The sequence below is a fragment of the Pyxicephalus adspersus genome, chromosome 10, assembly GCF_032062135.1.
Source record: "Pyxicephalus adspersus chromosome 10, UCB_Pads_2.0, whole genome shotgun sequence".
NCBI lineage: Eukaryota > Metazoa > Chordata > Amphibia > Anura > Pyxicephalidae > Pyxicephalus > Pyxicephalus adspersus.
The window spans coordinates 25,215,474-25,238,149 of record NC_092867.1 but is presented as its reverse complement, the minus strand read 5'-3'; the positions used below and the strand labels follow the sequence as shown (position 1 = coordinate 25,238,149).

The following is a 22,676-nucleotide window of genomic DNA, read 5'->3' as shown; positions in this document are numbered from 1 at the left end:
CATGATACATGTTTTTGACATTTCTTTAACCTGTAATTGTGCAGCTGTAGATTGTAAAACACAACTATTGCATTGTTTTCAATGAATGTCGTCACAGAAATATGGAAATGTCATAGGTTGACAGTTCTTGTCTGCCATTCTTATTCTGTGGGTTTAATAATAAGTGAGCCCTAGAACAAACATACAGATTTTGACTTTAAGAGCGATAGAAAAGAACTTAAAGGTTGGTTTAAGTTCATAAGAACTGCATTTCTTTAAAGGCAAAACTGCTTTCCAGACCCAATATTTGTATATTTTGATCAGCAAGTGGTGGGCCATGTGGTAACTGTTAATCTTGAAGATAAATGAGGGCTGTTAGAGACAGAGGAGGCATATAAATAGTGGTTCTTCGTGATTGTTTAAGGACTTTCTTTATATTCAGGTACTAAACTTGGCACTTTTGGCAATCAATATTATTATTACACAGTATTTATATAGCATCAACATATTACGCAGCACTTTTTACAAAGTCTATAGTCATGTCACTAACTGTCCTTCAAAGGAGCTCACAATCTAATGTCCCTACCATAGTCATATGTACTGATTGCAGTCTGAGGTCAATTTTGGGGGGAAGCCAATTACCCCAACTGCATGTTTTTAGAATGTGGGAGGAAACTCACGCAAACACAGGCAAAACCTGCAAACTCCATGCAGATAATGTCCTGGTGAGAATCGAACCTGGGACCCAGCGCTGCCGAGCCAGAGTGCTAAACACTGAGCCACTGTGCTGGCAGGGGATATCATCAATATTCATATCATCAATAAAAGCAAGCATGGTAGTTTTACCATATGCCATATTTTTGTTTGTTTTGTTTTTTTAGACAGCAGTTGATTGTAAACCATTATCTAACTTCTTATACTTTATTGGTGTTCATTGCAGGGGTAATTAGACAAATTTAATAGGGGTAGTATAGCAACTATTTTGCAGACACCTTTTTTTATTGAAAGTTTATATTTGCGGAAAAAGGGATGTAATGCATTTATTACACTTTACTACTAGCTTTAAATATCCCAGTGAGCGCCACTTAGTGGAATTCTTTTAAAACAAATTATGTCATGAGAGGTATATGCAGGCTGCCATTGCTGACCTCTCTTTAGAAAAATAGAAGTTGTCTGGATGTTATTGATTTTTTTGGCTGCAATACTTTCTGAATCGTTGACCTAAAACAAGCATACAGATAAGACATTCTGACTTTTTTTTTTTTTTCTTGCAGCATTCTGGTTCTGGGTCTGTAACTCAGAAATATTGAAGTCAAACATTTATTTTTTCTATTAGAAAAGTTTTGTTTTTTTTTAAGTTTTGGGAAAAGTTTCCCATACTTTAAAAATCAGAAGATTTTTGACATGAGCAATCCTAGTTACTCTAAATGTCAAAAATCACTAGATAACAATTGGAAGGTGTAGTTATATTAGTTGTTCTTGGCGCTATAGGTGCTGGGTTTTTCAAAACATGGCTGGTTGCAAAAATGAGTGTACCAAATTTAATGCTTATGGTCCACGGTTATGCAACAAATCATTGAGTTTATAGATGTGTACGGGGAACTATAGAATTAATAAAAAAGATTGTGAAGGATAGGACTAGCTGGAGGTGGCAACGGATGGTTTGATTGTTTCCAATGCTATCTTATTCATTTGAAAATTTTCATTTCTATGTTCTCATGCAAGGGAATTCTGTATAACTTGTAATGGAATATTTGATTGTTTTCTTGATTCCATACTTTGTATGTTTTATCATTTTAAAATTCAATAAAGAGATGCAAAAAAAAAATCAGAAGATCCATGAGTGTACTAAACAAAATGTTTATTCCTGTATTAGACAGGTAATGATAATTTGTATTTTTTGGAGGACCTTGGTGGGGACATAAATTCGAACAAGTCCAACATGCTAGAAACCTGCATATCCCAGATATAACTATATATGCATAGTTGATTCAAAGCAAGGCAAATAAAACCTGAATAAAGCATGGTTCAACATGCTCTACTAGGCGAAAAAATACTTAACCTGTGAGGCAATCAGATGTTCCCTGGATCAACGGTGTCTACTAATTGTATTTTCTGAATGAGAGTGGGATGTTTTCATTGCTGGCCTAACTTTTTTTGTATAATATTGGCTCTGCAATGGCCATTGGAGTACAAAGCCAAGGATCCCAGTAGCCCCATCCAACTGCCACAGTCACTTAAGGATGAAATGCAATATACCATTGAGGCCATCTCAGTTTATAATACACCCATATCTTGTAGTTGTGTCATTGTCCTGATTTTTGGCACAGCAAATCTAATTAGGAAAGCTATTTCTAGAAATCAGATTACTAGTGTTATTATGTTATTATTCCACTTACACTGTGGAGCTGTGCAATAAGGGAAATGGATTAAAAACACATCATAACTTGGCAAGTGCTGAAATTAATACACAACTTATTTAATGTGATAATAAAGATTTTTGTAACTTGTAGCTGATTATAATGGATTTATGTTTTCCTTTCAGCACCAAACCTTAAAGGCAGACCCCGTAAAAAGAAGCAATGCCCTCAAAGGAGAGATTCTGTAAATGGAGTAAAAGATGTCTCCAATATTTGCGAGGGCAAAACTGTTGCCAAGGTAATCATTTAAAAGCTTACTTTCATTTCTGCTGCCTCTTAAATGTTTATTGTTCCTGTGTCTCAGATGGAGATGGCTATTTATGGCATAAAGAAAATGTTGTGGTGTGTTTTTTGTTTTTTTCTTCCTGTAAAAATGCAGCGTTAGTGTGACACAGGACTGATTTTGTCTAGAGAAAAAAGCAGAAAAGTAGGACAATGTTTTTGCATTCGTGTCATGTAGTGTTAGCCTGTTCCTGGTTACATATTACCTTTGTTGTATAATAACTTTGCTGCAAATTGAAATAAAAAAACAAGGCACCAAGCTTGCTGTTACAATATAAGTTATGACTATTGTTATCACTGCCAAGTTGGTAATATTGTTAGACAAATTAGACATTTACATTGATAAAAAGACAAATGTCTGTCAACTTTGTGTCAAAAATGGTAAAAGTTGTGACCGGTTAAAAGATAGCTAAAAATGTAACTAATGAATAGGAACAGGTCACATGACCTGCTCTCCTCCATTCGTGAGGTCTCACTGCTACGTTACATGTAAATGAGGCGGGGCATGCGGTGTGTTGCTCTCCATTATAAATGTGCCCATTAGTGTGCACATTTCTCCTTGTAGTATAAGACTGCTAGGTTAATGGCTTTAACTTGAAAGTAGATGTAAACTGACTTTTAGCTTGACACAGTACAGTAGCATACTAGCATTCCATACTGTTTTAAAGAGGAACTAAAGTACGGGTCCTGTGTCATCCTGGTATCCCCCTTTGGCCCGGCGCTAATGAAGTGCTGCACGCTTTCATCTTCAGTCTTCTTCGCACGTCACCCAATCTCGCACTGAGCAGATGCAAGATCGAGGGACATAGATGGGGGGGTAGGGGGTAGTGCTGATCTCACTGCGCATGTGTGAAATCTGCATTTTTCTCATTCAGTCTTAATCACTGTGGTGCTGCACCATTTTTTTTTTAAAGAAGGGTGTTGCATAAAGAAAAAAAACAAAACACATTTTTACTTTAAAAACGAGTTGTCTACCCTTTTATGTAAAGTAAAAATATTGAGTTTAGGTCCACTTTAACAAAAGCCACATTCTTTAAAATATTGATAATTACTTTTGCAATTTTAAGACGTCTTTGTCTGGGAATTGTTAAAGGAAACCACTCACTTGCCTGGGAAATTGAAACTAGGGTTGTAAGGAAAATACTGTATGTATAAGCAGAGGTTACGTTTAGCCTAATTAAACATCATTTCAATAAGTAGGAAGCTAAAGTTGCTGGTATATGTTGACTTTTCCAGCAGCTTGGTCCCACTTAATTTCACCCTTGCCCCACCCCTAAAGTTAGGGTTGGTGCACATGGGCAGACATCTTTGTAATTTTGCACTTGAATAGACTAAATTTAGACAAATACATTTTTCGATCTGTAATGAATCCACCAAAAGTCCTTAGTCGTTAAATTCATTTTCCCAAAAAGAAAAATGATTGGATTGGATGTGATTATTCTTTTGTACCAATATCACTTTTAATCACTGTATGCTATATGCTGATTCAGGGTAAGAAAATCCATATTTTTCAGGAGTGGCCTTTGATTTTCATTTTAAATTTGATTGTTTTATTGCATCAGAAGTCAATCGAAGGTGAAAAAATCCTCTGTTTACCGATTTGAAATGTCCTTCATGGCCTCACTGACCAAAAAGGGGATTCTTTATATCAGCCCAATAATCTAATCTAGCCAGAGGATGGAGTGACTATCAGGTTGATATTTTTTTCCACAAAAAATTATAATACTTTGTTCCCTATTGTGTTCCTTTATAAGGGGCTGCTTCAGTGCAGTATTCGTTCTAGAGCAGCGGTTGCCAACCGGTGGTCCACAAGAAAATTTTGGCGATCCGCAGCTCTTGGCATACACAGTGAAGGAGGTAGCATAGAACCACTTCAAGTTCATGATATTTTATGGTTAAATCTTCTGAGTGGAGAGGGTTTCGGAAAAATAAAAATCATTTACACACGTATCAGTGTATTTTTCACAAATAGTCAAAATTGTGAATATTAGTAGACATGATTGCTGTTGTAACTGTATTAGACACAAAATACTAAATTCAATGATCAGTAAATCATACAAATTAATTCAAAAGTAATATAAATGTTGACTAATTTGTGTGTAAAATTGCCATTATAAATATTAAGGTGTTTCACTTTGTGTAAAAATGTTAAGGCAAACCTCGAAATACACAGATGGAACACACAATTTTGACAAAAGATTTCAAATTGTCTTTAGTCGATTCAGCCATAAAATAAACCAACCACGATTTATACATTGTCAGAAAATCTCATATATATTTGATTGCTTGCAGTTCTACTCTGACATAGAGTATGATTCATTGTTATGATAATAGCTATTTTAAGCTAAAATAGGGCTTACCATAGTTGGGATCACTGGAAATGGAATTGAATAAAATAAATTTATCAACAGTCACCTTCTCTCTACTGTAACCTCTATTTATTTATATTGACCCTATAAATGACCTAAAAATTCTCAACAGCAGTTTCCTGCAATAGAAGACTTGTGCATGCCTTTCTGGTGGCACGTTGTCTTATTTCTGCAAGAGTCTTCAGCATTCAACACTTTGAGAGTGACGGGTTCATGGATCCCCACACTGCACACCACACTTCCATCCACTGGCCCATAGTGTTGTATATTCTTCCCAAATACCTGTAAAAGAAATAAAATTAAAATAGAAACCAAAAAACTTGGAAATCTCCCTTTGATGCTCACATGATCGATTCATTTAAGTCCCTTCAACAATGACCATCATGTACCTTGCATGTACCTTGCACCTTGAAGAATTACAAAGATTTCAGAAAGTTACATTTTTGGGTTTTTCATTCGACGAAAAAAGAAATATCCTTTTTTTAGTATAGGTCTACTTTAACTTGTTAGAATGTAGATGAATAAAATTCATTTTAGAAGTGATGCCTGGATCTTGTTACTCTTCTTTTCACTATACCATCATTATTTCAGACATCTTCAGTACTGATAAGCTCACGATTTTTATTTTTAACTTTTATTGCCTTGTGAATTAGAACATTTCACATACACCAACCTAATTTCATTACCTATTGTTTGTAATGTTATTTAACTTTTTTTTCTCAAACCGTATGCAAATGGCATTTTTTTAAACTTTAAAATAATACGGTTAGGATTGAAATATGGAAGATGACATTGCATGCTTTTGGTATTATGTCATTAGGATTTGTTGTGCTGATCAGTTATTCATTACATGGTCAATCACTAAACTGGAGAAAGTGTGTGCATATTACATATAGATACATACAGGGTGTCCTAAAGAATGAAGCAAGCATAGAGATGACGGGTCTGGAGTGTGCAGATTATAAATAGTAACTTCTATATGTTGTGTTTACAGATACCCTTTAAAAAGTATGTCAGACAAAACAACATGTCCACTTTGAACCCAACCTTCCCCTGGCACCACATACTTACCATTCCTTTATTTCCTGATGGACTGCATAAGCTACAAGTCACTCCAATTGTAACTCACCAACTGGTCCCATGTGACAGCACTGGTTCTTTTTGATTTCTCCTGCACTGTCACATGGAGTATGTTGCACACTCCATAACTGCTCCCAAAGTGTAAGTAATGTGCTTCTCCATACCTAGAGGTGAAAGCGTCCTAAAGCCCCATAGACTTTAGCCACAATCCTTCAGTGTATGGATTTTGGATGATATGGTATATTGGTATTTTGTGGTTTTACCAGTGATCTGCTGCTATCTAATGTATTTCAGTAGACCGCTATTACTGCTCTCCTTTTGAAACACCATTTGCCTGGCTTGAGTCATTTGGATTTGGCTTTAATGTGAATTACTGACCTGGAATGAGTGAGATGAGATTCTGATTTTTTTAATCTGACTTTAATTTGCTGCATGTTCTGGGTCTGTGATTCTGTATTGAAACCAGGCACGTCCAGATAACTAGCATTTCTAAATAAAGGCCAACAAGACTCCATCATTTTTCTCATCACAGGTGTACTTTAAAACTCTGCTTTAGCTGCCACATGTAGCAAGACTACATTTCTGTCCATTACTGCAGAAAACATGCCAAATGTATTTCGCTGTGAGAGAAACCCAATTGTTGCCTTTAATATTAGCAAAATACAATATCAGAACATTGTGTGTGTGTTTCTTTAAGGTAAAATGTGAAGTAAAGACAAGCTTACCAAAAGCCAAGGCAGCCAACGGCAACTGCAAGAAAATCCCTATCGAGGAAAAACCAAAGGCCCCTGTGGAAGATGGATGTAAGACTGAAGAATGCAAAGCTGATGAGCAAGCGTTTCTTGTAGCACTCTACAAGTACATGAAAGAGAGGAAAACTCCCATTGAAAGGATACCATATTTAGGCTTTAAGCAAAGTAAGTAAAACTTTTTAAATATTTATTTTACATTCAGAAATAAGCTAAACCTATAAGTGGGTTTGTTTGGCATAGCACAATAAACACAAACTGGCATTCTGCATAAATCCTGGCTATTACAGATGGAGTTGGGATTGGAATTTCTGTTTTACATTTTGTTTTTAGAAACTAACAAGAAAGTCTCTAACCATTCCCTGCTGTGTGCACAAAAAAAGAAGTTTTGAGAAGTACCCTTGCAGTGGGGCTACCTCATGTAGATCTAGGGGGAACATACCTACCTTACATTCCCTTACTCCCACCATGGTTGGAAAACTTCACTTCCATCCAATCCTTATGGTTGTAAATGGTCCCTTGCATCACCACTTACAATGCAGGGGTATTGGTTCTTTATTGTTAGGGATTATGTCATTGCTTACAACCACAACACATAGAACCTCAGAGAAGAAGCTGTACAGTAAGTGGTTTTGTTGCAAAGTGGAAGAACTTACAGGAGCAAGGGCATAACTAAAAGTATCTCCATCCTAGACATAAACAAGAATTTGTGAGGCTACACCTACATTGCAGGGGTTTGTTTTTTCTTTTTGGGTAGGATTGTTTTTTTCCTGGAGTTAGTGTTATGCTGGGAATTCTTAAAGCCCTACTATTTTCATTTAAAGCTATAGAACTTACCTTATCCATGATGTGCATGACTTAGCTATACATTTTAAAATCTAAGTTTTATTTAATAACCGTATTGATTTTGCTCATGTCATATATATGTTACCACTATATGTGATAGAGACCCGCTAGTAAAATCATTCTCAGGATTTATGGTACTTTAGTCTTTATAATAGAGTCTTACCACTGGGAATTAAGTCATTCTGAAATAATTTACAATACAGTGTAAGTATAGTACTTTCAGTTGATATATACATTAGAAAAATATACAGTACGTTTCCATTTATACTAAATGTATTGAAATGTTATTCATGTTTTAACAGTGCGAAATTCCTCAGCAATTCAAAGACTAAATAGAACATTGACTTAAATCCCTAATCCCAAAGGAGTGTGCAGTGTAATATTCCTAACACACACACTTCTTAGAACTAGATTTAAAGAGGTGGATAAAAGAAGTCAAACTCCTGACAAAATAGACAGTGATGGAAGAAGTTGTTTCCTCTGTCATTTGCAAAATATCACTCTATCTAATTAAAAATGATCCAGTTGAGCCTCTTTACTGACTTATTGGTTGCTTCTATTACATCCAAGTCATAAAGGTTTTCTGCTCAGGAAAAGGGTCCCAATTACCATATAGTATGGTTTGGTAGTTAAAAAAAAAAAACACAGGACTCTAGCATAGAAAAGTGTTACATAGCTAGACCATATTACATCTGGTGTTACATTGGGGTTGGTCACATGGTGTGCTGCTGGTAAAAATGCACCTTTGTTATCACCAATTACACCTATGTGTATGTTCTTCCTATGAAGGGTGACTTTGGTGTGTACAGCAAGTTATTCATTCTTGGTACAAGCCACTTTTGTTACTAAGCTCAACAAATTAAGTAACTTTAAATGAACAGGAAATGTCTCTTTAAACATTTTTTTTATTTTTTTATAAACCCCTTAATTTTAATCCCAGAATTACTGTAGTGTGACAATATAGCTTTCTTCTTGATTGAGCTTGGTTTTGACATCTGTTTTGAGACCCCTCTAGATCATTCCAAGTCACTGACATTGCAGGTCATTTGACCTGAAGTTTTACTTCCTTCTAGCCTGCAATTCCAGGCTGCTATTGTATTCCAGTATGTAGTTCTGATGCACACAAAAGCCTGTCAATACAGGCCCTAATGTAGGTTTACCTGACTCATCAAAGCATTTAAATAGATGATTTTTTCTTAAATACCTCAATTTGCAGAGCAAAGTGTGAGGAGGTACATAAACTATTAGCAATCAATCAAATATTTCCATCTATCAGTTTCAATCAGTCAGAAAAATCAAAATGTAGTACTGGCTACTAAAGATAGTTTGCATTGTTGTTGACATTAACTAATATCAATGTGAATGAGGTTGGGAGTAGTGTGAATTTTCATATTCTTAATGAAGGAAACTTGTAATGATATATTGAATACCATGCCCAACCAGGGAATGGAAAGAAAGATTTATAGATAAAGGTTAATAACAAAGCAGCACTTTGTTCAGTAATACAAATACTTTTTCGCTTTCCCCTGAATGTTCAATATACATCGAGGATATTTTCCCTCCGATGAAACCATGTGTTATTTTTATGAGGAATGTCACCCCTGCATGTTTTACATAACAATTTACATACCTAATTGGCACTGACTGCTGCCGAGCTCTGGCAACTATGATAAACTTGAATAACTGCAGATGATTACAATGTTTGTCTCCAAACGGGCTGCTTGAAATCGAAGAGCAATGAATGTGCTCTGAACAGCTTTGTTACATTATGCATTGATTTAGATTAAATCAAGACCTCGGCAAATCTGTTAATGGCTCTGAAAAAAAAAAACACTGGAAGATTCATCCAGGCTTTCAAAATTGTTTTATGTTGAAGGGTGCATTTTCTAATTTTAATTTTCCAGAACTTCTCATAAACAAAAGACTATTAAACAAACAGGTCTTAAATCCTCTTCTGTGGAGCTGCTTTTAATTTGATGGGTTTTATTGCAAGGAAAGCAAGCAAACTAAACCATATGTATGTAGGGGGTGGATTAGGATCTGTGTTTTGTAACTGGATTATACTTACCTATAGTCTGTACATATTCATGTACCCCTACCAGTGTATGGGACACGTTAAGTGACTTTTTCTGGGGTTTCTAGTGAACAGGCTTTAATTCTTTAAAAGCCCCCGTGTGTAGTGCATATGATCTTAATATTCTAGTTACTAAATACTTTTATATTCCTCTGAGAGAAAAAATGGTATTTAATTTGGAATGTTGGGTATGCTACACACACCCAAAAAGCTTACTTAAAGTAAATAATGCATGTGTGGTACCCCCTGTCCTCCTGCCCATCCCCTCCTTGTTCTTGGGGACATTTCCAGTGTAAATACAAAAGCTATTAGAGCTGCTGGTTTAAAATGATTGATAACCAGACAGTGTTTGTAAACAATGTTTGAGTGAGGAATTCCTACAAAGTAACTTTTACTTTTCTAGTTACTTCCTTTCATTCCTCTACAGATTCAAATGATCAACTTCTATCTGTATAACCATTTTTTAATAAAATGTGAGCAGCTTGGGCAACTCTTGCCTTTGCAGTGCTAGGGTCCTATGTTTGAATGTTGGACAGGTCATTATGTCCATAGTCCATTTATTCCATAGTCCATTCGTCCATGGTTATGTCACTAGTTGTCCCTCAGTGGGGCTTGCAATCCAATCTCCCTGCCATAGTCTAGCCACTTAGCCAACCATACAGCCCATTATAACCAGAAATCTAGTTGTGGCCAAATGATGAAAATTCAGGCCACGTGACTAGGTGGAAGCTTGGAGCAATGTTTTCCTCAGATGGCTTAGTATTTCGGCTGTTCTGTTATTCTTTATCCATCTCGGCAAAACTGTTAACATAGCATTAGGAAAGTCACAAAGTTTCACGCAGAACAGTTTACACTTAGGTGTGTATTCAGGATGGTCAGGATGTTCCCTAATATTTTCTGTATATTAAATTAAATAAAATTGGATTTGATGCTGTTTATGCTTTAACGTTACTGTGGGTAATATCTAATGCTGAACTTGGGCAACATATATTTTAGACAATAAAAACATGACATGGCACATTTGCCATGCCATTACATAGAGATAATAAATGATTCAATGTAAAAATACTTTGCTAAGCACAATGTAAAAGGGGTTATGTTTTGTCTAAAAGTCACATTTGCTTGATAAAATGCATGAGAATGATTTAAAATCGTTTAAGGGACACAAAATTCTGTTTTTTATGCCTCTATTTTGAGGAATGTCAAGTCGCTATTCACAGAGTTTTTTATTAAAGTAATAAAACCAACAGCAGTCTAGTCTATGGCAGTCTTAAATTACAATGTAAATGTTTCTCGACATGTTTATTTTATTTATATCGCTATGAATCAGAGTGCAACCTATTGTTATATGCCATTAGTCATTGTAAGCTGAAGGAGGCTTACTAGAGGCCGCTTACAGCTCCGTTCTGAGAGGTTACTAAACTGGAAGACGTCCTACCTTCAATAAAAATGTAGCATTAGTATTTATGAATGTGTTGGTGGATGGAGTTGTCAAAGGGCCCCAGAAGACACCAATTTGAGTTTTCCCATGCAGCTAAAGATAAAAAAAACACTTAATCACTGTGCATGAATTTCCAGATAGATAGAAATTTAACATTTTACAGATCTGCACTAGTAGAAGGAATACCAATACCCACTGAACACACATCCAATATAAATGGACCATAGAGCCCCTGTATAGCTATGCAGTGGGCTCACATGACATATCCTCTCCTGTGAACAGGTCACATGCTCTAAACTTTAATTTTCAGTAAGTTTCATAAATAAGGGTTGCTTCATTAAAGAAATATGGTTTTTATTTGCAAGATTTTTTACTTAGCTTAGTGAATATGGTGAAGGTTTGCAGACTTTACCATCTAATCATATGGAGGCAAAAATGATGTTTGTTTATTTTGATGGGATATGATTTGCAAAGTAAAATTTATTAATTTGCTAACATAAGTGAAATATTCCTTGCAATAGTAACATTTTCCTTAAATTTCACCCACAGTCAAGGCAATGGTATTTCACCCACAGTGTTTTTTTTTATACACCATCAAAGTACTCAGCAATAACAAATGTCTAGGTGTCTGCCAGTTTTCAGAATGCAAACAGGTCTATTATTTGATGCATTTGTTCAATATTTAATATAGTCATCCATTTTAATTATTCAATATATGTTTCATCACAGTGTAATAAGGTGATTGTTTTGACCTAAGCTAAAGCCCCTAATGCTTATTAGAATGCATACTATAAACATCACAGGAATAATAAATTAATGTAGTGGATATGTCCATTTTTTTGTCCTTATCTAAATCTTACGTACACACATTGAGCTAATGTTTGTGTAGCGTATGTTCTTTATGGAAAACTGAAGACTAGATGTGTAGAAATAATATTTAATAGAAGTACTTTGCCTAAACATAGTTTTTCCATTCCAATGTTCTCAATGCTTTATTTTCTTGTACATGAAAAATACATTTTAATTTGTCATTTGTTTGAAGTGCGTTGGTTAATGCTTATCTAATTACTTATTGTCCTTCTAACAGTTAACCTTTGGACTATGTTTCAAGCTGCTCAAAAACTGGGAGGATATGAAACAGTAAGTGTTTAGTTTTTCCTATTTTGTACCACTGTTTACAGTCAAAGACTTTTACTTCTGCACAATATAGAAAATTAATAACTGCATGCCCAGTAATAGTCTAGAACCTTGGTGCCCAGCTTGGCAGTTTGAGGGTCAGATGTGGTAATTTGCCTTCCCTAAAAGCCCCTAGTGGCTTGTGAAACAGATTGTAACTCCGCATTTGACAAGATAGGGTGTTTATTTATATATATCATATATGGCATTGTCAAGGTATTTAAACCATTTACATTATTCCCCCCCTATAGAAGCTTAGCAGCCTTGCCACTCCCGTTTCACATCACTATTGGCCTATTGGTCACATGTTCCATTAATGATCCAATCAAAAGTCAAATGAACGTCCTCCGCATAGCCAAGCAGACTTTCTTTCATCTCAAGACCCAGAGACGGCTTTTAGTAGTAAATTGGTATTTCCATATTAGAATGCCCTGAATGTTGGGTTTTCTCTGAAACTCTGGACCACTAGTTATTTGTTCTTTTTATTTCTTCACCAAAACCTGGGGATGAATTAAAGTTACTTTTATTTTAAGACTGCCCCCCGATTCTAAGAAGTTCTATGACACTTTAATTACGTAAGCACCACTGTGTACCACCATTATGGCTCACATTCACCAGCACAAATTAAATGCCCTCGATATTTCCTAAATGCACTGGAGCCCCATTTGATGCACAGCTCATAGTCTTGTCTTAGCAGTGTAAGTTGTAGGTGTAAATAGCTACACATCCGCATGAACAGAAAGTGTATATATGTTTCCTTATACCCACAAACAGTACCAGCAGTGTATACATAACCCAAATTATAGTCACCTAGCTAGATGTCATGGCTTCAAGTTTCCCTTCACCTGTCAGTAGGTGGTTAGATTGTAGCAAAGCATCTGTACGATGTGAAGCGTTAAAGAAAAGTAACTGTCAGGACTGGATAGATAATAGAAATACGATTTTATTGGCATTTATTTTTTTCAGTGGTGTATTCGTATTCACCTGTAGTTCTGGAGTTTAGCTTTAATTCACCTCTCGGATTAAGTGACAGTGAGATCCCAGTGCTTGAGGTTTCTGAGTACACCTGCCATAGCCCTTATGTGATTCTCATTTATACTTTTGGATTTGTAATTTGTTTTATATAATGGATCATACAACAGGAGGTTTGCTAGAACATGCAAAGATTGGCAGGACAAAAATCAGGTACAGAATCCGAGCACAGAGATTTCACTCTTAAGATTATTCAAAACATATAAGAAGCCAGAGGATGACTCCATCCATCAAGCTCTATATAGAACTAAAATATCTTTCTTTATTGGGCTGACCCTTCAACACACAGGCAGTGGGAGCCAAACGTTTTTGCTAAGCATAGTTAGAAATTTGTAACTCTTGGCATAAATCATCCTTAGGAATACATATCCCTGGGATTGTTTTAGAATGAATTGCACAATGTCATTTTTCCCAGTTTACCAAATTTTTAAAAAAAGCTTAAATAAACAATGTTTTAGAATAGCAAAGCACATTGGGGGTTTATTGAAATAAAGCCTGATTAATTCCAGCTTTAGAAGAATTGTAAACTTGTCGTAAAAAGTACAAGTGGAAAACACATGTAACTCTTCCCCGTCAAGGAAATTAGTTGGGTCTGTAATTTTTTCCCATGTAAAGAAAAAGCTTATTATTGTATAAGCAGCCAAGATTGTAAAAAAAAAAAAAAAATATGAAAACTTCACTTGGCAAAATACCTGACATCTGCTCATGTCTAATAATGTAGAATGTGTTTAAAAGCTTTAAAAAATAATCAGGCTGGGCCATTAAGAAAGTGAGTTTTGCTTCTTTCTGCTGTAATTGTGGTGTAAAATAGCTTAATGGGTGAAAAGCCACCAGCAGATAAACAGGAAGTTATCAGTTATTCTGAAAATTCTCTCTCTCCTTTTTATTAACTAATGCTATCTGACATGAGTGCTCTATATTTAGCTCACAAATACATTTTGATGGTCACGGACTGCACACTATGTTCTTTGAACCAAGAAAACATTAGATAAAGCAGAAAAGATTGAGATCATTTTTTTTATTCTGCAGCATACAGCATTGAAATAAAACACATTCTCAAGATATGACATCTGTACTAGAGAAATAGGAGATGTCAGCAGTAATTGTTTCCAGATTTTGCTTTGATTAAATGAAATGTATTTCTGTTTAATTGCTGGATACTGTAATCTTGGATATCTTTTTTTTCCCCTCTGTAATTTTACATGCCTGTGAATTTGAAAAACATGAATAGTTTTTTGGATGTAGGCAAATGACATCATGGAACTATGTTTCATTATTATTAAGCAAGTAAAATAATAATAAAAAATAATAAGCAAATATAATATAAAATAAATAATATATATAAGAATAAATATAATATTAGTTTAATACAGGCTGTGACTTGCTGAATTGGCTAAGCTATTTTTATGCAGAAATATATAATTTCTGTCCTGACGTTTGGTAAATTGAGTAATACAGATAGTGCACAATTGTACCTAGGGTCACCTTCTCTGATCTATGTGTTCTGTGTGAAAGATCTACAGTTCTCAGTGGAAACAATGTAATCAGTCAATTAAATGTGCGATTTTTCCTTGTATACTTTTGAATGAAAATTTGCCATGTTCTGGTTTATCCCTTAGTATTTTAGCTAATGCTGTAAAAAATTAACCTTGGTTTGGGGAAGCAGTGGTCTCCCTGTAGAGGTCTGGCATATCTGAGTCAGAGCTTTTAATTCACTTTGAGGCCAAGTTTACATCTGTGCATTCCGGCACCATACAGTAACGCATAAAACAAGGGTTGGTGCTGTGCCGTGCCGGTCAGTCTGAATGGCACACCAAAGTAACTTACTAATGAAGGTTCTGCTTGGCATTATGAAACCCAGTGAAAGACACTACCTTTACTTTACCCCTATGCTAAGATACGACATTAGGCCTATAGGTAAAGCATTGTTTTTAGTGAATTGGCCTGCTAAAGTGAAGAGTACAAACATTGCATAGCACTGCAGAGAAGGAAGCAGAAATTAAATATTTAATGAGCAAATGTAACTATTTTTAAAAGATATAATACACATTATTAGATTATTTGCATTGAGCTGTCCCATGCATATTGAAGGAATTATTGAAATGACATTACATTCGCTTTAATCCCCTGTCTGTATTTAGCCCATATGTGCTTAAAAGCGTGTGTGTCTGTAGTGGGTATGAGGAATCTATTCAGGGTCAGTCAATTTTATGTATGGAATTTATTGCAGAGGAATGTATTTATCCTGTTGCAATGCTGCAGTAAATGTAAATCAGTATCTTTGTCCTGAAAGCATATGAAAGATGTATTCAAGTTTAATGATTCTCCTCTGTGACTTGCAGAAAACTAGGACACTCAAATAACTCACCAGCCAATAAAGTCTGCAAGGAATCCAGCATGTACAAATTATACAGAGATTTGTCATGGCATTGTCTTATAATTCTAATATGTCAGCATTTATGTAGTCAGGGGTTATTCACACCACATAGTGCACATTAATGTGTGCCGCAGCGGGTTCTTTATTTGATTTTTTGATTTTTAAAATGCTTATGCTCTGCAGTAAGTTTCATTGTGTTCGAGCATCAGCACACACCAACAATGCTTCCCACTACAACCCAATCAATGCTGCTGGTGTAAACCAGCCTTATAATGGTAGAAACCGTGATCATTGGTGACCAACAAACACAATTTAGAAATATAGCACTGAGCTTCATCCAAACCATGAAATGTACACAATAAAAGCTCAGCCCCACAACAGCATTCACCCTTTTTCCCAACAAGGACCAAAAAACATATTCTAATGTCTCCTCTCTTCATTTTTGCACTGTGACCCTGGGGGTAACACCCACAGAGGGGAAGGCAAATGACAACTTGCACCAGGATGTCCTCATTCCTCAGGGCTAAATGACACGGGGCATCATTCAGACCAGAGGACTGAGGACATCTTGTGGAGTAAATGAAATATTGCAGAGACATCTCCATATTGATGGGAAGTATTGTAGCTATAGCAAAACATTTGTAATACAGCAATATATATAGTAAAGCAATGAGACAATTAGAAAATAAAAACAATGTTAATTGGTTTACTTTTGGCCCTTTTGAAGTCCTCCTGTTTACCAAAACATAAACGACACCTTTAGGGGGGTTACACTACTTTTTCTATTACAGCATTTATTCCCTGTTTTAGCCTAACAATTTTGACCCCTTCTAGTATTGAGTATTGCTGTGCAGAGAGTTACAGGAAACTGATCTAAACACAGACATTGAAACTTATTCCAGCTGTATTAAAATAAAAACATTTTAATGGTTTGTTAAAGAAACCAACTGCAGTTTTTTTTTCTTTTTTTTTCAATCAGCCTGGAGCTCATTTATTAACATATGTAGGCTAGACTAAAGAATGTCAATGTCTGGTTGCTTTAGGGCATTGCAAACTATAGTCATTACATTCTTACTCAATAAAACCTGCTTTCTATAAAATGCAAAGAATATAATTGCAGTATCACAATGTAAATAATATAACAAATCATTAATATAAAAGCTTCTATTTCTATTATAGATTACTGCACGGAGGCAATGGAAACATATATATGATGAATTAGGTGGCAATCCAGGAAGTACTAGTGCTGCTACATGCACACGTAGGCATTATGAGAGGTAAGAGCTCTTACACAAGACATTTGCTGTATAGATCCTTGTACAAATGTGTGCATGTGACAAAAGGACCAAGACCAGGAGGTGTTAAGCTGCTGGGGGTTTTTTAATCTGGTGTACTGGGACAATTCTACTTTGTTTAAATGGCATTTTTTTAAATCTACACCCAAAGCTCTCTTCCTACGGTAACAATAGCATATGTGCCTGATGTATTCTTTTTAGAGGGATGGGACAATTTATAAGTGATATCTGTTAATGAACCTGATCCAGGTTGCATGTTGACCAACAAATATAATTTTACTTATCACTTTCCTCCGCATTTATATTATCAAACATTGTCTGATATTCCTAGAAATCCTGAATGCTACCACTTGACCGCCCAGGTTACCAATCTGTATGAAAGGCAGTCTTGCATCTCCTCCAGTCAGCTCATTTATACACCGCCTATCAATGTCCGTTTCTGCCCCTGACCTTATCCTAAAGTAATCCAAAGGATCAGATAATACAGAAGGAAAATTTCAATTTGGGTAATCATAGGCACCAGGTCACATGTTCAATATGATACATATGTTCACTTGTTAAATTATGTTTTTAAAACATTTTTATCAATGAAAGTCTCTTAACTTTTCTCTTTGAAAATTCTTCATGTTTACCCTTGAGCTTTTCTTATTTTAATAAATACATTTTGAGATTGATTTGATGGAAAAGCTAAGTTTGCTTTGACGTCAGTACGTCCAGAATTTACCTCTGCACATTTCAGATGTCATGCTCTTGTTGCAGCACATTAGGAAGATTGTAAATGTTAAAATATTAGCAGGACAAAAGGCTTACGTAACTGTATTTTGTCATACCAGAGAAGGGGATTATTTTCAGTGATGAAAATGTTTTTTTCTTCCCTGCAAACTTCCAAGACATTTGGCAGATGTTCTTATGAGGTTTTTTTAATGTGCATTTTAATGCACAATGACTATTACATGTAATTACATGCAGACCTGAGAGGGTAATTTTTCAGGATGTAATGAAGGAGAGAAAAAAAAATCAGGAGATCTGGTTTCATTGTTTAGGCGCAGCTTCCAGATTTTTAAATGTTTTGCAAATGTAAGGCTCTTTTGAACATGTTACTCTGTATACAGGTATGGGGTCTGTCATATGCAAACTGTTATCCAGAATATTTTGGGAGCCACAAATAAAGTTAACTAAATATTTCCCTAATATGTGTTGGTAGCATGTGGTAAAAATCTGGTTAAGGGCACAAGTTGATGTCCCAAGTATCTCTAGTTTTATTAAAAACATTAGTATATTTATTATATTTGTATACTTTAGTATTTGTAAAAAGAATTGCGGCAGGTGTAAAATACTGGCACCTAGGGTTAGTGTTGGATCTTGCCGCTACCTTCTACCCTTCTCAAATTTCTATTTGACTATGGCTATGATGTCCTCTGTGCCCAGTAGAAATTTTCAGGAGGTGGGAAGGGGCAGGCAACAAATATCTCTAAAGTACTAAAGCCAGTGATTTCCAGGTCATTAGCATTTTCAGAAGGTGAGGTCGACATTGGCAGTCTCCACATTTGTCCACAACAAGCTTGTCTTGACGCAGAAGTCCTGGTAAAGCTTTTCCTTCTAAATTTAGAAGTCTGGGACTTTGTTGGTGATATATTTTATATTTCCTGGTGTTCCAATGGGATGAAAACTATGAATAATCAATACAGTGAAGATTAGAGGCAATTTGAAGACTATCAGTAGTATGTTAGTTTTTGTTGCTACCTTCTATCTTTGAGGTTTTCTTATTATTGGTTGTATTATTGGAATAGGAAGTAGGAAGGAATCTCCTCACCAATGACACAGACAGTAGTAGTAGCCTTATTATTATTAATAAACAGGATTTATATAGCGCCAACATATTACACAGCAATGTACATTAGATAGGGGTTGCAAATGACAGACGAATACAGACAGTGATACGGGGGAGAGGACCCTGCCCTGAAGAGCTTACAATCTAGTAGATATATATAGGCTTATTCTTTTCCATTCTATATAATATATAAAAGGTACAGAATTGGAAAATGCTTCAGACATCTATCAATGGATGGCAATTCACACCACCAGTAATCTTTTTGCAAAAAAGAAAAAAAGTTTTTGCTGGAGGTTTGAAGTAGTCATAAAAAACAATATATCTTTGTTCTCAAGATCCAAATGGTCTGCTGCTATAAAAATGTATTTCAGACACAGTTGTGGTGTCATAATGTAAACAATCCCCTATTTATATATGACATGTTAATCAGTCAACAAATTCTTAATGAAAGTATAATTGCTTAGAACAGGCGATTAAAAATAAATTTAGGCCTGACCACATCCTTGAGAGCAGTGAGCGCATAACTCATAAATGCTTAAAATTAGAATGTGAACAGATATTTATTTCTCTTTGTCTTAAACCAGCTGGAACAAGCTGTAGGTTGTTACAAAGAATGAAATTAAAGGACAGAAATTCTGTGCTGTAATAGTTATGATGGCTGGCTGACTTAAATTGCACAAAGATCACACAGAACCCCATTGATTCTCAAAACCTATACAAATGAGTGCAACCTACTTTTATAAAAAATTACAATTTTATGCAATACAATGCACAAACAATCAGAATATGGGTTTGGTTTCAGCACCACATTAAACCTGCTGATTTTAGACCCATTCCTCCGATTCACTCATTGTAAACAGACCAAATGTAATGCAAAACTATAATTGCCTGTATGTTTACGGAGTTACTTGAAATTCTGACGCTTGTAATTATTGCGTCTGAATTGTTGCCTGTTCCTATACAACTCATTATATCTTAATATTTCCTATAGCTGCTTTGTAGGCTTTAGCACCCGTATATAAGTTATGCATTAGATTTGCAAATGCTGCTGGATAGGCTGATGTAAATGACATTTTTCTATGAACAAGTCCTTTCTACCTTGTATGAGCACTGTTGAGGAGATGTCAATTTAGTGCTTCACTGCCAGTAGGTATTGAAATTTGTATAGACTTCAGTATCCTGCTGCGTGCCTGAACAATTCTTGTCTATGAGATATTAAATCACCAACGCAATATTGTGATTTATAGTTACTATTACATTTTCTTTTGTTTGCTTTAGTATGAAAAGGTATTTCCAAGCACTTTTGTGGGTACAGTTGTTTAGTACTGTTTTTGTTTGATAGAAGTGATATATATAAAAAAAAAAAGAAATCCATTGTGACACTTCCCTTTTACAAAGTGAAAATGTATTGTACTCTCTTGAGTAGGGCATATATGCTTAGGAGGGAGGCTTTATTCTGACATCAGGGCTGTCTTTTGCCATGTTATTACTCTAGTGTCATGTGGCTTGATTGTCGGGAAGAAGCTTACAGATTTCCATCCATCTTTGGCTAAAATGCTCTGGTAAAATCTATTACACTGAATACATGTGACTGAATTACATGTGACCATCCTTAACCAATCGTGAATTTGATGCATGCTGGGAGATACTTCCTAGAAGAACAGGGAGATAAAAGCTGAGCTGTTCTTTATTTTGAAACACAGAACACATCTTTATGGGTCACTATAATGTCATGAGGAAGGAACACATTGCCCTGATCCATTGGGCTTGATTTATTAAAGCTCGCCAAGCCTGAAGAGGATACACTTTCATTAGTGAAGCTGGGTGATCCAGCAGACCTGGAATGCATTTCTTAAGTCATTTGCTATTTGTTAGCAAATGTTTTCTGTCCTGGACCAGATCCATTCCAGGTTTCACTGATCAAAGTGTATCGTCTCCAGCTATGAAGATCTTTAATGAATCAGACCCATTGACTTACTTCATGTTGTGATAATGCTTTTACAATAAAGCAAAAATCGTGTATTTTGGGTCAGTGTGTTGCCTTAAAAAAGGGGCCCTGCATTGCTGCCTGTTGGCTTTTCTTTTCTTACAATAAAGCAAAAATGTTGAATTTTTGGATTACAGATGTAGTAGGTGGATGTAGTATGCTGCTGCATGAGGGCCTCCAATACTCCAAGTTCAGGAGGAGGTTTTAATTGTTGCTGTTTACAGATTTACCTAAAGCAATCTAGGGTAATAAAAAATCCATTGTCTAGTAGAAATGTTATTATATGCAGTGAAATGGAAAGTAAAATCCAGCAATTGTCAAGGATAGAGAGGGCAGTGTCACCAGATTGACAACCAATATTACTGGTTCCATCATACTGTGGGATAGCAGTGTTCTAAATCTGACATTTTAAATTACTAGTTTCAGTTTATAGACTAAGGATGATGTCAGGAGTCTGACATGGTATGATATACACCTATGTGATGATATTCTATGGACCCCTGTAGTATCAGTAATATTATTCCCTGTATACCCTCTCCATGTTTAAAAACCTTTAGTAAGCTTCTTTCGAATATGTCTGGAAATGGTTAATCTGAAGCTTTTACTTTCTTTATTCTTCTGAGCTGCTAAGTGATGTCACCATTTTTGTCATCGGCTAATCACTCCATTATCTAAATATGTCTTTCACCGAGGCTTACATAATGAGATTTCTTTTCCATTTAAACTGCATGCATCAACCAAGTGTGTAAAAGAGCGCTTTAACATAACCAAAGTTCTTATGAGTCTGACCTTTCAGGCAGAAAGCGGTCACAGGTGCTTACCCAAACCATCTAGTCATTAGAAAAATCTTTCCTAAAGGTCATTTTAAAGAATTACTTGTTAAAATGTGAAAAAAAAGCAACTGGAAATATTTTGGAAATGTATGTTGTTTTTTTGGGATTGGCTAGCCATTGTTAGTATATTCTTTTACTATGTTAATTCTGAAATATTACAAACTGTGCTATATTTAAATCTATAGAAGATGTCAAAAAACAGTAAGAAGAAAATGTCTAACTAAAGATTCACAGGTGGCAGGATTACCTTTGGAAGCTTTCTTATAAAGATTTTTGTATTTTTCTATGTTACTGCCAGTGATGGTTGAGAACCAAGACTTTGATATTTTAGGCATTTTATATGTTGTAAGATCCTTTTCTATATGTCACGTGACGGCAGGTATTGGCACACCTTGTGCTACAGTACAGTGTTCTCTGCAAACCCTTTTAGCCGGGCGCACCACCCAGCACTTTCAAGTAACCACCTGGCTGTTTTTTGGTGGTTACTGAAGAGTTGGGTTACAATACACCACTCGTCTAAAATCTCTTCCCACCGGGCTGAAAAAATGTTTGGGTTGAACACTGCAGTAATACAGGTTACTTGCATTGATGCACTGCTGTACCATTGCAAATGGCACTCCAACCTACATAACATAACTAGCTGTCCTGTGCTTTGTGATGCAGGAAAATGCAATCTTCACACTTTTCATGGGTACATTGCAGCACACAGTGTTACTGGCTAAATAGACCAAAACACATGAAGTGATGGTAAATCCAAAATTTTAAGGGTGTTTGCTGTGGTGGTTTTGATGGCACTATATTACATTAGGATTGGAGCAGTTGTGGCTATTTAACATGTTGAATCTCTGTAGGTGATAGATTACATTTTACAAGATGGGCCCCCTCACTTTCAGCTTGATGTTGGG

General features: G+C 35.6%; 1 protein-coding gene across 2 annotated transcripts in view; it reads left to right on the top strand.

The window, feature by feature from the left end:
• The window catches only part of ARID5B (AT-rich interaction domain 5B), a 176,895-nt gene that overhangs the window by 138,956 nt on the left and 15,263 nt on the right, over window positions 1-22,676 (top strand). For both annotated transcript variants that reach the window (XM_072423122.1, XM_072423123.1), the window contains 4 exons: window positions 2,525-2,637; window positions 6,828-7,047; window positions 12,328-12,380; window positions 17,005-17,102. In XM_072423122.1, coding sequence (XP_072279223.1) covers window positions 2,525-2,637; window positions 6,828-7,047; window positions 12,328-12,380; window positions 17,005-17,102 — 484 coding nt within the window. The remainder of the gene's footprint in view (window positions 1-2,524; window positions 2,638-6,827; window positions 7,048-12,327; window positions 12,381-17,004; window positions 17,103-22,676) is intronic.